We start from the raw sequence: 18,718 nt of genomic DNA on the forward strand, positions 1-18,718 counted from the left end.
CGCTGTTTCCCTTTAGGATTTAAAATCCCAGCACCTTCTTATTCCTTGTTTCTCCTTCTTCTTCTTCTCTCACTCTCTCTCTCTTTCACTACGACGTCATCACTCTCTCTCACTCTCTCTCACTTCACGCACCTCACGGCGTCCTCTCTCTCTCTCACACACACACACCCACACCCACACCCACACCAAGGCTTTGCACACAGCAGCAGGGTCACCTCTGTCGCAACAAAGACGTCGACAAACCGATCGTAATTACGTCGAGACTGATATCTACAATTTTCTCTCCCTTCACCAGTCGGTTTCGGTCGAAATTTACATCATTTTAAGAGATCGGTGTAGTTTCGGTTTTAGACTAAAACCACATCGATACCTTTGATTTTTACTCTTATGTATCAATACTCTTTCTTCAGATGTTGAAAAATCAATGAGAAATTCTTTTGGACTTTTTTAAAAAAAAGATAAAATTTTATGGGTTTTTGTGAAAGTTGTGGTCCCACAAAGATGTGTTTGGATAATGAAGATTGTATAGAAATATTTTGAGAATTTTCTTATTATTTAAATTTTATTTTTTAGAAAAAATACAAACTGAATTGGGGTTAACACTGTCCGCCAACTCTTGGGGCCACCAAGGGGTGAGATAATTTGATAAGAGCACAAGTGGGTTTCTGGTTTCTGAGATAATTTTTAAACAACGAAGAGGAGTTATTTGAAAAAGCACAATCGTTAATGTAATTCTTTAAAAGGCCCCTAAGCCATTGCAAGAATTTCTATATATTTTTTCAACGGTCATAAGATGCATACCGAAACATGGATACAATTTCAAAAGAAATAAATAAATTGAAAAGGAAGCCCACGACAAAGTGCAAACATTTAAGGAGGGGAAAATTTTTTGTTTATGTGGTCTCCAACACTACCCTGCTAGAGACTTTTCAATAAAACTTGCTATTTAAATACATAGAAGCAACCATTAGAGCAATACACAAACCATTTAACTGTTAATACTATATATAATGATTGATCCAGAAGCTTCAAAGATTACAAAAACAAAAATTACCAATAGAGAGTATTTAATGGATATGGGACCAATAAATTTATCCCCTGCAACCATCCCTACTAATCTTGGATACACCAACAGGGAGCCACCTTGCATGGTGGTTTTGAATCTTTTGATATAGATTGACTTGCGGACTTTTGCCTTTAAAGACTCCCACGTTAGATTCTTCATCTTTCAAATAACAATAAATATTATTATTATTAATCTTTTTCTTAAAATTAATTTTTTATATATTTTATAATTTAAACCCACCAACATAATAACACAAGATATCTTAAAATTGAAATAATAAAATAAATTTATAGTCTATATAAAGAAAGTCCTAAATGTAGAAACACTGGTAGAGAGAGGGGCTGAAAGAAAAAATAAATTAAGCCGTTGGTAGAGGAGGAGAGAGAAAAAAATAATAAAATAAAATTTGAAGGGTGTGTAGTACTTCTGAAATATGCAAAGATATTGTTCATCATAAGTAAAAAGCTTGTGCATTTTGAGCTTTAAAAACCTCTCTTCTCTCAAACTGTCCCTTCTTTCAAAAACTTTATCTATAGATCTGACTAGAGGGGGTGAGAGCTTCAGCTCCCTTCCCCTCCCTCCCCCTTTCTCCCTCCCTTCTCTTCTACGTAGTATTTTTTATGTTTTCAGGCGAAATAAGGGAGAATCGCAAATCTGAGTCTTTCCGTCGCCCACAGTCCAGCACGCGCCCAGGCATGGAGTTTCCCAGCCACCGATCTTCAAGTCCACCGATTGTGGCACCAAACGGAGCAGCAAGTAGCCCGCACGCGGGGGTTGAAGTTCCGGCATCGTTCGGCGCGTGGCTTTCACGCACCATTGAGGAGCCCTCTGCCAACGCCATGCGAGGTGTTTCTTGAGCCTATGAGTCCGAGATCTCCAAAATCGCCAGTCAGTTTTCTTCCAAGAGTGGCGCGTATACTGCACGTGCCGCAACAACTCCCGTGCACTGCTTTTCTGTTTTAATGCAGTGTTTTTTTGTAATTTCTTTTGTGTAATGTTGTTTTTAGAAAAATAAAAATCCAAAAAAAAAAAATAAGTGCCTTCGGACCTTGGTCCAAATGGAGTAGTGGTCCCCCCCTCCACATTAACGGGGTTTGGTGAATCCTATCCTGCTTAGTCAGGGTAGGGGCTCTGTATCCTCTGTCGTCGATAGAGGTAGTTTTTCTCGAAGACCTAGGTCTTTAGAGATTTACCGTATAGATTAGATCATGTCAGTCACGAAAATGTACTGAGAAGCTACTAACGATTGTAATTGGCTTGTTTTTCAAGTCAATTTTGTAAGTCCTCTCTTAATGAAAGGATATGATCTGTTTTATTAAAAAAAAAAAAAAAGCTTGCATATGGCTAATTTAATGCAGTAGAAAAAATGAAATTGTTATCTATATATGTGTTTGCAGCAGCATTTGACTATACCAATTTCGATACTCTTAGCACTAGTATCGGTCTCTTCAAAATGGAAGAATCTTCAAAATTTGAATGGTTTGTGATTAAAAACGTTGCATTGAATTCGGTAAACAATCAAAACTCTAACTTTGAGCTATAGTGTATTTGCTTTCATCTCCATATTTAAAGACACATTGTTCATGGTCTATTCCAATTATTTTATTACAAAATCACTATAGATGGATTTCAGATTAATGTCACTACAGTTTAAGTATTAATCAAGATTAATTAGATTGAAAAAAAAATAGTTGGAAAATAATAATTTAAGTATCGAATTAAATTATTAATTAACATATAATTAGTATAATTACAAAATATGAAAAAAAAATTTAAAAATATTATTATTAAAAACATAATATTATATTATTATTTTGACTAATTCAATAACTAATTCAATGTGGGTATAAAAGGGAAATAAAGAAGTCCATTAAGGCCCAACCACTAGGCCTAGCTCACTTGGATTAGAAATTAGGGGATAAGAGGGGACAAGAAGAGTCACGAGGTAATGGAAGTGTGGGGCTATCAGGAGGTAACATGGATGTTAGGGGGTCAAGAGGTGATGTGGGTGCAAGGGGCTATCAGGGAGGGCATGGTCAGACACGCAAAGGCTTGGCCTTACCTATAGCGGCGCACGCGGGAAAAGACAATCAGATAAATAGAGGGGGAAGATCTTCTTCTTCTTCTTCCTCAACAGTTGGCTCCTTCAACCTCAGAACAGGAGAGCTCTAGCGAATGCCTCTTCTCTCGTAAATTTATATTCAGCATCACTATTGTACAGTGAGATATGAGAGATCATGAGAGACTGTAAACAAGAATATTATAGTGGATTTCTCCTCTCCTAACCCCCGTGGAAGTAGATCTGGTGCTGAACCACGTAAATCTTGGTGTCATCTCTCTTTACTTTCTCCGTACTTATTTTTCATTCATTGCCATGGACGTACGCACCGCCGCCGTACAGCCACACTGGAACACTGTCGGGGCTCTATACAACGCCGATCGAGACCCAAGTAGCCATAGTGGGTCGGGAATGACTCTTTCTCCCATTCTGGCCTGTCGAACGATTTTTACAGCATCAACATTGGTGCCGTCTGTGAGATTTGATTTCCTCTATTCGTCGGAGGTGGGATAAGGACGATTTCTCGATTCACTGAATAAATCAACGGATGAACGGATAATACCCTATTAGATGAGTATTCTCGATTTTCTTAAATTTTACACTTATAAAAAAGCTACTTTAGAAAATGAGTTAGTAAATCTTTTTTTGCTCAAGCGAGAAACCGAGCTCCTCACCATTGTACCAATTCGCTCTAACGCATAGCACAAGAGTAAGCACACGGTAAGGACCGTTCGCGCAAATTTTGTGCATTAGTCTATATATATCAGCTTCTTCTCTTTACTCCTCACTTCATTCCCTCCCGCTTTATAAAATTTTATGGTACGTGATAATAAAATAATACTCATCAAAGTAACATAAATCACATTCTTCAAGAAAGTAGATCTTCAAAAAATTGGACAAACTTAAATATAAGTTTGTAGAGAAATTTTCAACTTTCCCACGATGCATTATCCTATCAAAAGTATAGGGTGAAATTTGCACATGTTGCAGGAAAATTATAAAGCCGGGGAATTCACAACTCATTATATCTCATTCACTTTCAAGTTATCAAGAGATGGAGGCGATACTAGGTTCAAAGAGAGTAGAAAGAAGAGAGGACGAGAGAAAAGGAAAGGGGATGCCAAACTCGCACCCACGGTAACTCCCTTAAGGCTACTAAGTGTCGCAATTTTACTTGATGGACTAGCAGGGCGAAGGACACCTCCAACCTGTTTGAAGCTTTTCTCTAAAGAGACATTCACTTCCTCTTTCTCTCGTAATCTTTGGTGAAGAAAAACGATGATTGATATAACTAAAAATCAAACGAAAGATCCAACAAGGAAAGCAGCGTATTAATATTTCTACGCTCCTACAAGATGTGTCTTGTTCTCAATATTATTCACTATTATTCACAAATTATTTACTATTTTTTATTATTCATTATTATTTACAAATCATCTGAGATCACATCACCATCCAAATATAGTCTAAATTGAAAAAAAGGGTGAGGTTACAAGGGCAAGGTGGATAGAGTTAACCAAATGGAAAAATCTAGTTGTAATCAGATTTGCGCATCAATGCCAAGTGAAAAGGAAGACTTTAATGAAATTGTGCAGATTTAAAAATGAACATTTGATAAAATAGTCTACGTCAATATTGTGCACAAATTGGTCTGCAAATCTATTTGTACGTAGAATAACTCTTACCAAATTGTTAGAGGGTAGCAATAATTTGTCGGAGACAAAAAAAAAAAAGAAAATCAAAATTTCAATTTATATCCACGTATAGAAAATATATTTAAATTCCTAGGTTTAGGGAAAGTAATAGTATAGAGAAGAGATAAGGGTTAGATCCAAGACGAAGATAACGAAGAGGTGATGTGTGCGGCGCATAGAGTTTCGATGATATGTAGAAAAAAAATGATACTTTGATGTAGATCGAGGACCAGAAAATTTATTGTTGTGAGGTGTTTGAACCAATAGGTTTATTCAAGTCATTCTTTTTACTTTTGGATTTTTTTTCCTATTAAAATTTTTGTCCTTACCATGAGTAACGACAATATAATTAATGAAAAAAGAGCTAAATGATAAGGTTCCAAGGACTCCTTGAATCCCACCTGTCCACCTTTATAATTTTTTTTCTTGCATTGAGATCATTGGATCCACTTTTATATTTCTTGAAGAGAAATTCTATTTGTAGTCTTGAAGTAGGGACTGCATGTACAGGTACATATTTAAATGAGAGAAAATATTATTTTTAATAGGAATAATTTTGTAATTTTATAAAATTTTAAAGTTAAAATAACTTAAGTTTCCAAGTAGGAACTATACCTAGCATTGCTCTTTCTTGAATTCTATCCCTAGAAGCCCAGTCCATTCTTTCCTCACAGGACCAAAACAAAACAAAACAAGATAAAGCCAGTTGCAATGACCAAACGTCCGCAATGGATCGATGTTCGGATAATGAGATAAAATTAAAATTTTTTAATTAATAATAAAATAATTTATAAATAATAATAAAATAGTTTAAATTAAGAATTTTTTAAATTTTTTTAAAGAAATAGAAAAGATTAAATAAAAAATATTATAAAATTAAAATATTATTTTATTTTGAGATTTGAAAAGTTAAATTGTGTTTTGTTTAAAAATTTGAAAATTTGTAATAATTAATTTAAAAGTATTTGTATTTAAATGATATTTGAGAAAGAAATGAGATAAAATTAAAATCTCGTTTGGATATAAAAATAGTTTTATTTTATATTATCATTATAATTTTTTAAATTTTTACATAAAATATAATAAAATTTAATTTTTTAAAATTTTAAAACAATAATAATATTAAAAAATAATATTTTAATAATATTTTATTTAATTTTTAATTTTTATCTCATCTCATTCTTGAAACGGAATCTAAATGAGATGAGATAGAAATTATTTTCGAACATCCAAGGCTTTGAAGTCCGAACCAAAGGAATATAATATAAATCCTCGTTAAATTATAGTTGAGTTAATTAATTGAACTATGGTTCAAATGCCATAAACTACATTACACGTGACTCGTGTGAGACTTTAGAAAGAGAGGAATAAATTTTCATTTATATTAAAAAAAACATACATTTTATTTTATTTTTCCAACAATCTATAGAGTAAAAAAAGGGTAATAAAACCCACACTTGTCCAGAATCGCTCTCATTGGGCAACCGGAAAATCAATCCGTTTACACACCATGAGGACCCTGCCCGTCCTGCCCGATACCTGACTGAAAAATTACGGGCAGTCAGTCACCACCAGTACTCTCGCTTCCTCTGTCTCTCACTCCCCCATCTCTCTCTCTCTCTCTCCCTCCCTTTGAAGCCTCTGATATTTCTATATCTTGCTCCCTCTGTCTCTAGATCACGATCGGACGGTCAATAATGCACGGACTCTCTGCTGCTTGATTTCTCAAGTTTTGGAGTCTGAGACCATCAGATCCAGTATCTCCTCGCCCAGATCTTGCTTTCTGGTATAGTTTCGCTTTCTGATTCTTTATGCATCTTGCGAATTTTTCGCCTTTGTATAGATTTTCGCTTTGATTTCTAGCGGTTTCGGCTTCACCCCTTAATTCTTCGCTTATTATGCAATTTATTGTGTTAGTTTCTAGCTTCGTGACAATCTTGAGGTATCAAGTTTTATTTTGTTGAATATAATCCCGATTTGTTTGAATTATATGATTTCCGGCCAGTTTTGTCGACTTTTGCACCAAAACCTCCTTATCTTCCCGCGATTATGCTATATCCGGTAAAAAATACGACTTGATTCGTCGCCGGAGGGTTTTCACTGAGCTGAAAAGTGGCCGTTTGTCTTTTTCTAATACTATCCGTTTGAAACACCTTTATTTTCACTCATTTCTTTCTTCTTTTTTTTTTTTGAAAATTTTTGCCCAGATTAGAAATATATAGTCTGGCTAAGAATTTTCAGTGTTTGTCTGTGTGTGTCGTACATGGCGTGAGATCCAACGGCTGCGATGAGTTTGTAACGGATCTGACGGCGGCAGCTCACGTATTTACTTGGTTTTTCCTCAGGTAATATTGCTGCAAGATTGCGGCAAGATGGAGGCGAAGCATGGTTCAGTGGTAGCTACGCTTGGTTATGGTGCGCTAATGTGCGCCGGGGAGGCTTTAGGGACCTTGCTGCTCTCGGCTCTGGTGAAAACCCTGCTTTCTGCAACGGTAACTTTATTCACTTCGATTTTTAGGTTTAGCTCTCTTTATTTTCAGTTTTGACAGCCTTCCGGTTCGGAATGTTACGGTTAGGTGGCGTATGTCCTTTTTCTCTGTTGTTTGTCTTATGGGTCATGCTAATATTCACCGATGGTTTAATTTTCTTTATCCTGTGCCCTTTATGCCGTAATTTATTAATTACTTTTATTTTTTTAAGTATAATCTGATTTGTCGCCGGTTGCTTGCTTTGCCCATCCTAAAGCCCGGCCGGTTTGGCTGTACGAGGCCGGCGGGGTAAATAAATGCCAAGCTAAGTAATTGGATGGTTTATGGGTGTTTACTAACGTGAGCTGTGAGTAAAACAAGTCCGGAAAGTGGATTTGGAAAACAAAAAATCTTCACAACCTCCTAACACTCTACACTCCACATTATTTTTAATTTTTATTATTTTTTTCTTTTATTAAATATTTATTATATGAATAATAAATAAAAAATTTGAAATAATTTAAAAAGAATAAACTCAAAAAAAAATTTAAAAAAAATATTAAAAATTTAAAAAATTTAAAAAAGTGTGGAGTGTGGAGTGTGGTGGAGGTTGTATAGCAATACTCTTTGGAAAATGAATATTAATCGATCGTGGTTTTGGGAGTGGGTTTGAGTTCCGTTGTTGTCGCACTTGGGGACGCACCCAACATAAAACTAAAAATCTTTTGTTGTCCTTTTCTGTCGAGGAAAAGGTCTAAAGTCTAGCGGATTCGGTTCTCTTTTAAGTACGTGGGACTCACTGCGTTGGTGGTAGGAATATTCTTTGGGAGATGCCTGTTACCAACTATTCAATATGGAAAATGTTTTGGGTCCGACTATAGGTTGTGATAGTTTTTTTTTTTTTTTAATAATTAAGTAAATATTTTTTAATGATGTGAATTTTTTTTAAATGTTTAAGAGGATTAAAAAATGCATGAAAAAAAAAAGAAAAAAAAAAAAAGGCCTTGTCTGTGACTTTCATCGTGCTAGTGGGTGTAGCAGTGTCCTTCAATGATTTCTTATTAGGAAAAGGGTAGTGCTACTTCTACTAATATTGGGTCCCAATTCTGAGTCTCGACTCTCGATACGTGTAATTTTTTTAATCTTTATAAATATTAAAAAAAAATTCACAACATTATTAAATTCACAATAATGGGCACCACGTCCTGATGTAGAACTCTCACTGCTTTTATTTTTGTTACTCGTGGAAGTAGAATTGGATTTGTACCAGCTTGTGTATGTATTTGATATTAGAGAAATGTGCTGGTATAGAATAATAGCTTGAGCTCAAAGCAAAAGCTCGCACCAAAATCTCAGAACTATCACTTGATGCTCTAATAGCGAGCCACAAATTGTTGAGTCCAATTATGTGTTCTATTCTCCCCTCCCCTTTGTCTGTAGTCAGGCTTGAGGCTACAATTGTCTGGTTTTCACCCTTTCACCTTGAACAAGATAAGTTAATCTTTACATATTTATGATGAACTTCCAATGCCATGGATTTTTCCGTTCCCCCCATGTATCTGATATGTGATACCTTTTAGGGTGAGATTGAGCAGGTATATATACTAATGGGGGAGCATTGTTGCTTTAGCTTACTGATGGAATATTTATCTCGTTTTCTTTTCTTGGATGGAAATTGTTTATGCATTTAATGATTATTTGCAATAACTGGCCCTTGCAAAATTATGCAGTGCATAACCTTTTATTTTTCAGCATTTTAATTGCTTATGTTTCTTCGCTGTTTATATTTCTATTTTGCCCCCCCCCCATCTCTCCCTCTCTGTGTATAAGACTTCACATTCTCTCTCTTGATCTTCTATGGAACACAGCTTCAGGATCCTAACATCAAAGGTGATCAATGCACCCAATACCAAGACAATCTGGTTGATGCTGATGGAGATGATGGCAATGAAGATGACGAGGAAGATGATAATGATGGTGACGGTGGGTTTGAAGAAGGCGAAGACGAGCTGTCGTCTGAAGATGGAGGAGAATATGGTGGCAACCCCAACAACAATAAGAGTAACTCAAAGAAAGGTCCAGATGGTGGTGGTGCAGGTGGAGCAGAGGAAAACGGAGAAGATGAAGAGGATGATGAAGACGACGGTGATGACCAGGATGAAGACGAAGACGATGATGAAGATGACGACGAGGATGATGATGGTGGTGAAGAGGAAGGGGATGAAGGGGTAGAGGGAGAAGAAGCAAATGAGGAAGAGGAGGATGAAGACGAGGAAGCACTCCAGCCCCCAAAGAAGAGGAAGAAGTGAATGAAGAAAAAGAGTGACGGAGCCTCCCACAAATACCGACTCTACGTGACTGTTGTCTAACTGCATCCTAGGAGGAGGCGTGTTTAGGAAGGTGGTTGTATGGTTAATCATATTTCTATTGCAAGATTAGAGTACTGTATAACTATTGAGCTGCGGCAATGATAAATTTGACTAAAAAAAAAAAAATGTTATGGTTTCGGTTTTTAGCTACTTTTGGTCAAGTTCTAGTGTAGAATTTTTTCCGTTTTTTAAGTAATTTGGTTCGGTGGTTTAATTCAGTTGACAAAAGAAGCCAAACGTTCTATGAAAAGGCAAGTTCCGGGATAGCCTTGAGGCAGAAGCAAAAAAAATTCGTATTTATTTTGGATCAAGAATTAGATTTCTAGCTATCCAGTGGTTCAACAACCAATCCTAAGTAGAATGGTGGAAAGGGAATTGGGAAAGTAAGTTCCGTTCTAGTCTTCTTTCTTTCAATCGGAAACTTTTCTTTCGACTGACATGCCATACAAACAAGGGTGATTTACTAAAGTGACCCTCCAACTCCAATTTTGGGCCTGTGTCTATAGCTCGATTTAGTCAAACAACAACAACAACAATAATAATAAACTTACGACTCACTTTCAATTTAGGCGTTTTAAAAGTGCAAAATTTATAAACCATGACCAAAATCCCGATCAAAAAGACAAAAATCAAAGATCTAATCTAGTTGGCCACCAAGCAGATGTTCCTTAGAGCAAAACAAAACCATTTTACAAGGAAACCTGTTCAGTCCACTCTCTAATTCATGCGCAAAACCATTTTTTGAATCATTATAGAACAGCATATCAACAACTTTTACGATGTCTCCCAAAAAATAAATATACCTATTCTCCTATCTGCAATAACCATTTGAGTATCCCACATAACGGCTAAGTTAATGAGCACAAAGTTCTGGATATCAAAATCTGATTAAGGGCGAGTGGATTCCAAACCACATCATTGTCAATTACCCAAATCTTACTAGAAATAGTCTTAAACTATTATATATATATATATATATATATAAACCATATAATTAATATGTAGTAATTCTAAGATTAACTTGGCATTGTGTTTTGCACTGCAAATCAAATTCTGTGCCATGAACAAAAAGCATGAACCAAAAGAATAATCTTATAGATACAACACGTTTGTGTGCGCGTATGTGACAGAATAATCAAACCACAGCAAATAGCAAACTCAACAAAGGAAGTGAAAGAAAACAGAAAGACATCAGAAATAATAATAAAACGAAATAAATTCAAAAAAGTTAATCCATACCAAATAGCAAACATAACAAAGGAAGTGAAAGAAAACAGAAAGACATCAGAAATAATAATAAAACGAAATAAATTCAAAAAAATTAATCCATACAAGGAGGTTAAAGAAAATAATCAAATAAAAGGGAGAACAAGAATAAAAGAAGTCAACCAACTATTTGTCATGTTGGCCAAGTCACGAACTTATGAAATACTGTAATAGTTATATTAAAGAGCCAAAAGCATAGTCTTCCGCACACACACACACACACACGCATGCGTGTGTGTGTGTGTGTGTGTGTGACAGAATAATCAAAACACAGCATTTCAAATACTGCAAAGGAAGTGAAAAAAATAAAAAGACATCAGAAATAACAATAAAACAAAATAACTTTAAAAAGAAAAATGAAAACAGTTAATCCTTACAAGGAAGATAAAGAAACTATTCAAATAAAGGGGAGAAAAAGAATAAAATAAGTCAACCAACTATTTCTCAAGTTGGCTAAGTTACGAGATACTGGATAAGTTATATTAGAGTTCAAAAGTTTTCCCTATGAGTAAAACTTCCACAACAAGAAATGTTGACCCAGAACAAGCTCTTAGGACATCAATCCTCAAGTTCAGCAGCACTTCATCTGCAATATGGAGCCCAGGTATGTAAGGCAGTAAAACAATGAAAAAAATAACTAGTGTCTCAAAATGTTTTTGATAAATTTCTAAATAATATTAAAGCCACTTTCAATATAATATAAAAAATTTAGAACCAGAAAAGAAATAGAGGAGGCTAAGGAAGAAAAAAACAAAAAAGAAAAACAGAAAATGAGCAAGAGAAGCATTAATACTAAAAAAGTAAAGGTACAAAAAGAACTCTATGACCACGAAAATCAGAATCAGGTCTAAACCATCCAATAAGAAATTTCATCTTGTAAAAAAAAATCTAACACTTTACAATCAAGCATTCAAAAAGAAATGAGGTAGGTTGCTGGTGCGTTCAAGCATAAAAATAAAAGTAAAAAATCTATTTAAAAACAATAAATAATTTAAAAACTGATAGTAAGGAGAACAACATAAGTACACAGGAAGATGAAAAGGGTCTCTTGATAGATGTTACAATAACATATTTAAAAGATGGGAAAAAAGCAGGGGAACAGAGGATATACCACTGAAAGCAATCAATCCTGTGGACAGCATAAGATTTCAATTGCATCTTGTATCATTGGAAATCATGCTAAAAAGCAAAGTTACCCATTCAACAATTCTCACAAGTGAAAATGGCAGGTATCTGTTTGTCTATTTTCTTTGTTTGGCCCCCAGGGTGGGAGGGAGAGAGAGAGAGATAAATGACAGTTCAAATTCCACTCGGTGAAATGGGCCACAATTTGCTCTCCCATTAAAGGAGGTTTGGGAATCCGGAACTTGAAATCTTTCAACAAAGCCTTGCTTGGCAAATGTTTATGGATATATCACTATGAGCAAGGGGCCTTGGGGAGAGTCTTCATCTCATTAAAGCATGGGGAACCACGGGGAAGGTGGTATTCTAATGAGGTGAGTGGGCCTTATGGAGTGGGGCTATGGAAGCATATATTAAGAGGTTGGACACATATGCAGCAAATACTTGCTTAACTGGGGCTAACAGATTGAAGGTCAAATTTTGGCATGTGTATGGTGACGCGATAGGGCACTCAAGGAAGTTAATCCACAAGTTTATGGCTTAGCAAGAATGCAAGAATCCTTGATTGCGGATCTATTAAAATCTCCAATGGTCTTCCCCAATGAAATGTTACCTTCCTTCAAGATGCACAAGATTGAAAAATTGAAGTTTTTTTGGCTTTCTTTGACCATGTGTACTCCACCCGATTGTTGGGAGAGGTGAAGACAAGATATTTTGGTGCCCCTCTAAGAAAGAGATATTCACAGTCCGATCCTTCTAGCACACCATGGCCACGCACAACACAAATACATTTTCATGGAAGAGCATTTGGAAGACAAAGGCACCTCTAAAGGCAGCATTTTTTGTATGGACAGCTTCGTTGGTGAAGATTCTCACTCTAGACAACTTGCAGAAACGCAGAATCATGGTCATGAATTGGTGTTGTATGTGCAAGAAGAGCGGAGAGCCCGTTGACCAGCTACTACTTCATTGTGAGATTGCCATGACTTTGTGGAATGAAGTTTTTGCTCGTTTGGATTAGCTTGGGTGATGCCGAGAAGAGGGACAAGCTTGGGGAGAGAGATTGGATAAGAATTTTGTGAATAGTATTAAGACAGTTTGTAAATAGTAGTGAGATAGTTTGAGTTAATGCTTTATGGGATTTTAGGAAATGAGAGAGAAAAAGTTGAATAAAAAATATTATCAGAACATAGTTTTTTAGTATTATTTTTGTTTGGGGATTTGAAAAAGCTGAATTGTTTTTTATTTTTTATTTGAAAGTTTGAGAAAGTTGTAATGATTAGATTGAAAATATTTGTATTTTTTAGTGATGTTTGAGAAGGAGATGGGATGAGATGAAAATTTTGGGATAAAATTTTTTTTCAAAACAAGCCCTAAATGACCTCCTAGCTTCTTGGAGAGGCATTCGAGGCAACTCTCAAATTGCATCCATGTGGAAGATGGTACCAATATAAATGGTGGTGCATTTGGAGGGAGAGGAATGATAGAAGCTTTGAAGACCAAGAGCGGTCAATGGATGAGCTTAGAACTTTGTTTTTCAATATTTTATTCCATTGGTTGATTGTAATTGATTTTCATGGCATGACCTTGTATCACTAAACTACGATGCCTAGGTGTTGCCCTTGTATATGTCCCATATACTTGGGCAATTGCCTATTCTTTTGATCAATAAAAATTTGTTTACCAATAAAAAAAAGTGTTTGTTTGGCCAAGACCTGAAAAATAATCTTTGAGTGTCTGTTGGTGAAATCTCTATATTGAAGTTGTGTTTGTTCTGATGTCAAACTTTTGTCATGGAAGTTTTTAACATTTTCTATGTTGCTGCAACTAAAATCCTTAGGCCTGGTTTGGATAGTGAGCTGAGATGAGATGATTTGTGAATAGTAATGAAATAGTTTGAATTAAGATTTTTATAGGGTTTTGGGAAAGGAAGGAGAAAAAGTTGAATAAAAATATTATAGAGTTAAAATATTGTTATAATATAATTTTTGTTTTGAGATTTGAAAAAGTTGAATTGTGTGTTTTGTTTGGAAGTTTAGGAAAGTTGTAATGATTAGGTAATAATTAGATGAAAAAGTTAAAAACTTGAAATTAAAAAGTGTTTATGTTTGTGGTGTTTGGAGAAGGAGGGGGTGGGACGCACGGGATAGTGGCACTGCACAACGAGATGTGGAAGGAGCCCAAGCTTGGTCCAGAAATGGCATACGCTTCATAATAGTGTAAGCCATTTCTGCCTCTTTGGGTATAATTTCCATCAACCACAAAAAAACATTAATTTTTCCCCAACAATGACGTGTAGTTAATAAATAACCTATCTGATTGTTATATTCCAAACCCAAAAGCCAACTTATTGAATTATCTCAGTGCTTTCTAACAAAACCTCACCAAAAAAAACAAAAAAACAAAGGACTGACGTTGTACAGGGGTACAGTACCCAAAACAAAACATAACAAATCAAGATTTTAGAAAGCTTGGTATATGTAATACACCATAAAACCTGGGAATTAAAGTAGGGATTCGGGAAAGATAGAATTCAGGAAAAAAGGGTTCACGATCAATATCAGGCCAATAAATAAAAGCAAGTATATGAAAGAGTCAAAGACAATTGCACAAAGGTGAAAAGAGCAAGAAAATTATACCAATGAATGTGAAATTGGAAATTAACAAGGAAACAAACGAGCATTTGGGATTTCACATAGAACTGAAAGTCATAATTTCTTGAAAAGGCCAGCCCAAAAAAGCACTACAAATAGCCACACAAACAGACCTGACACCTTTAAGACAACCAATAAGGAGAAAACATTGCCTCTTTAAAAAGAAAACAAAGTGTAGTGTCAAAGAAAAGAGTGTCATGGGTTAGAAGCCTTGATGGAGGATGATAAACTGTTTTACTGTTAAAGAGCAATGGTGTATAGCCAAGCAATACATATTAGCAGCCAAAAGCCAACTTGTTCTATAGAATAAGCTGAATAACCAATCAGACAGTCTATTGTCATCTCGTAAAAAAAACATCAACACTGGTGTACATGATGAAATTCATAATCTACTTTGTACAGCCATAGCTAGGGTTCCATTGTGTTTCTTTCCTACAAAACAATTGCTCTTACAACATTTTTTAAACTAAATCAGGTAAATCCCGCGCCCCGATTTTAACCAAATAATAAAAGAAAAGGGTTTCCACGACTATCTGCAAGTCCCAATATTACATTTCCACGAGATTAAAAACCGGAGCTAGCCATATAACAAATTAGATATCATATCACTGTGCAAAAGTTTTTACTGCCATCCGATCGGTTGTATAAGTAGAGAAAATAAGAATCAGAATTGCATAGAATGTATGATTATCAACTATATACATAACTATAAGATAAAAGAAATCTGATTGAAATATATCATACCACATATATGAAGGGTACCCACTGATAGAGCCACCACCGCCCTGATTCCTACCGGCACTCGGCTGTCCCACCTGCATGTTTGGATACAAGTGCTGCAGACCCACACCTGACCCGCCGTGGGCCCCGAGGAAAGACTGATTTCCCCCGAACTGGGTGGTCGGGATCACGCTCGGGTTCAATGCCCCGGCCACCAATGCCGGGTTCAACACCCCTGCAGGTGCCAAGAACCCCGTTTCTGGACTCGGAACGAACCCGCTGTACAACGGGTTCAGGTTCGGGTGCTGCCCAAACAGTGCCGAATTCTGCGCCGCTGCCAAAACCGGTGGTCGCTGCGCTTGTAACGGTGGTTGTGCCGCCACATGCCCCTGCACCAGATTCTTGCCCTTCCCATCGGTTGCCTTCTGGCAATGCAATCGGTGCCCCTGAAATGTTCTAAACGGCTCTTCCAGAACCTTCTTGGCACCGGTCTCGCTCTTATACACGAACAACGCAAAGCCTCTGGATTTTCCGGTGGTCTGATCGAACCCAAATGGACCCGCCTCGATCTCCCCGAAATTTGCGAAGAATTGTCTCAATATCTCGGCGTCGGTATCGGCTGGCACGTTGTTCACGTAAATCCTTCGCGACGCAACGTCCTGGGACTGCAATGGTGCCCCAGGGCCCACGGAAGCCAGCTGCCACGAGGCGAGTCGGTTGCCGATCTTCTTCGTAGGGTTCTTGAGAGCCTCTTGGGCGCTCTTCCGGGTCTTGAACAAGACGAAGGCGTATCCCTTGGCTTTTCCACTGACCTTGTCTGTGACGAGGGTGCAGTCCTCTATCTCTCCAAAGGGCTCAAAGGCAGAGAGTAGTGTCTGGCGAGTGGTGTCCCAGCCGAGGCCATGTACGAAGATCTTGCGGTGAGAGACGTCGCGGTCGGCCACCTGGCGAACGAGGCGGGAGAGGGAGGGGAGCTGAAGGGCGGTGCTGGAGATGAGGTCGATAAGCTGGCCTTTGGAGAAGAGCTCCAGGAGTTTGGGGAGGGAGTCCGAGTCGGAGTCGGAATCGGATCCGGAATCAGTGTTTAGGGATTGTTGTTGTGGTGGTGGCTGGGGTTGGGGTTTCCGGGGCTTTTCGGTTTTGGGTTTTTTGTTGGAGGTGGAGGTGGTATCGACTTCTTGTTGTAGATCGTCCTTCTTGGATTTTTTTACAAGCCTTCGCTTTTTAGTTTTGGGTGTCGTCGCCATTGGAGAGCGAGGTGGAGTCTTTTGGAGATGAGGGTCTCAGCCTCTCAGGACCGAACAGAAACCGTGCAGGCAGTTGAGTAGACTCGAGGTCAGGGTTTTACGTGGACCCAAATCCAAGTACCAGGTACAAGCTCATTGTGTACTGCACCAAAAAAATGCTCTGATATCAGATCATTACAATCGCTAATGTTGCGTCGCGAAGTATTCTTATGTAAATAATGGTAAAAACATATATAATAAAATATTAAATAATAATAAATAAAATAATAAAATATTATAATAAAATATTCTCAATACTCAAACTACGCTTAACTCTAAAATTTAAAATTTAACTAAAATTTTTTTGATTATACAGTTTAAAAAGATAAATTTAAAATTTAAAAGTTTAAATTTTGACTAAAGTCAAATTTATTGGAAATATTAATTTAAATTAGACTATTCATTTCAAAATTAAAATAATAATATAATATTATATATTTTAATAATAATTTTTAAAATATTTTACAAATATACTCTATATATTAATTAATAATTTAATTTTTATTTAAAGTTATTATTTTCTACTATTTTTTCTTCAACCTAATTATTCAATAAATACACTCTAACTAAAGAAAGAGAAAGAAAGAAGAAAATGAGAATTAAAAATAGAGTTGTAGAACAGTAGAACTTAGAGAATATTTTTAGACTAAAAAATTATTTTGAAGATAAACAATAGAACTCTAGATTTGGAGAATAATTTGACTTTACTGTAGCTTAAAAGTGGAGCATTAAAATTTTGACTACTCCAATACATAACATTTTAATAAAAGTTAGGTAAAATTTGACAAGACACTGACATTTGGCTAGGCCAATGCCAATACTGTTAGCCAGAAATTTTTAACATCCGCATAAACAAGTAGATTTTATATTTCCTAAGAGCATTAGCAATGATTTAGAGTAATAATAATATAATATTAAATATTTTAATAATATTTTTTATTTTTTTATATTTTACAAACACACTTCATATATTATAATTTAATTTTTATTTATAATTATTGTTTCCCCTTTTTTCCTCAACCTAATTATCCAATAGTAGTCATTGAGAATATTTTTAGTGTAAAATATTATTTTAGAGATAAATAGTAGCTAACCAAATTTGAAAAAATAGATGAATTTACTGTAGCTCAAAAGTGAAATATTGGAGTTCTGACTCCTCCAATGCACACTATTTTAAGCAACTTAGCTAAAATTTGGCTAGATACTAACATTTGACTAGGTTAATGCCAATGCCATTAGTGCATGCAAGTTGTCACAGTCCAACTTCTAAAAATATAGTAGATCATATCACAAGGGGCTCTTTTATAACTTATAACTTTTTTATGTTAGATTTTTTTTAGGAGTTATCACTTTTGGTTATACAAATGATCTGATATGATATGAGATGAAATGAGATAAAAAATTGTAAATAATTATGTGATAAGTTGAGAATAATAGAGAAATGATTTGAGTTGAATAAAAAACTTTTATAGGGTATTGAGAAAAGAGAAAGAAAGTTTAATAATAAAATTATAGAGTTAAAAAAAATGTTATAATATAATTTTTATTTTGAAATTTGAAAAAGTTGAATTATCTTTTGTGTTTTGTTTGGAAGTTTGTAAAAGTTGTAATAACTATGTAATGATTAGAGGATAAAGTTGAAAATTTGAAATTGAAAAATATTTATATTTGAATAATATTTGGATATTGAGATGAGATAAAATGGAATGACATGGTTTCATATATTTATGAAACCAAATCAGATCTTAATTTATTTCTCAAATCATTACATAGTGTAATAAAGAGATACCCATAGTGGGCACGCATTCCCCTTATATTATGGGTTATGGAGTGATTATCAAACCAGTTCACGAGACTTGATGGCTAACCCTTAATGGTAGGGGTGGCAATATGTGGCATGACCTGTTAACCCAATACGAACATGATACAATAAAAGCGAATTAGGGTTTAACCTTAAAGGGTTTGGGCCAAAACGGGTTGACCCGTTAAGCAATCATGCTTAACGGGTCACTAA

General features: G+C 35.7%; 2 protein-coding genes across 2 annotated transcripts; one reads left to right on the forward strand and one right to left on the reverse strand.

The window, feature by feature from the left end:
* Window positions 1–6,228: 6,228 nt before the first annotated feature.
* On the forward strand, window positions 6,229–9,817 carry LOC109013265 (prostatic spermine-binding protein-like). Its single transcript, XM_018995303.2, has 3 exons — window positions 6,229–6,605; window positions 7,165–7,311; window positions 9,156–9,817. Exons 2-3 carry the CDS (start codon window positions 7,192–7,194, stop codon window positions 9,594–9,596), a joined length of 561 nt encoding a protein of 186 aa, XP_018850848.1. The 5' UTR covers window positions 6,229–6,605; window positions 7,165–7,191; the 3' UTR covers window positions 9,597–9,817.
* Window positions 9,818–11,245: 1,428 nt separating this feature from the next.
* LOC109013264 (UBP1-associated protein 2B-like) lies at window positions 11,246–16,873 on the reverse strand. Its single transcript, XM_018995302.2, has 2 exons — window positions 15,443–16,873; window positions 11,246–11,508 (listed from the first exon to the last, which is right to left on the reverse strand). Coding segments are annotated over exons 1-2 (1,224 nt in total). The 5' UTR covers window positions 16,666–16,873; the 3' UTR covers window positions 11,246–11,507.
* Window positions 16,874–18,718: the final 1,845 nt, after the last annotated feature.

The sequence above is a fragment of the Juglans regia genome, chromosome 1, assembly GCF_001411555.2.
Source record: "Juglans regia cultivar Chandler chromosome 1, Walnut 2.0, whole genome shotgun sequence".
Taxonomy (NCBI): domain Eukaryota; kingdom Viridiplantae; phylum Streptophyta; class Magnoliopsida; order Fagales; family Juglandaceae; genus Juglans; species Juglans regia.

Bases quoted from the DNA above. Each gene is read 5' to 3' on its own strand.
- LOC109013265 (XM_018995303.2), top strand. From the start codon at position 7,192: ATGGAGGCGAAGCATGGTTCAGTGGTAGCTACGCTTGGTTATGGTGCG. The intron at 7,312-9,155 runs GTAACTTTATTC...TATGGAACACAG, and splicing joins AAACCCTGCTTTCTGCAACG to CTTCAGGATCCTAACATCAA.
- LOC109013264 (XM_018995302.2), bottom strand. From the start codon at position 16,665: ATGGCGACGACACCCAAAACTAAAAAGCGAAGGCTTGTAAAAAAATCC.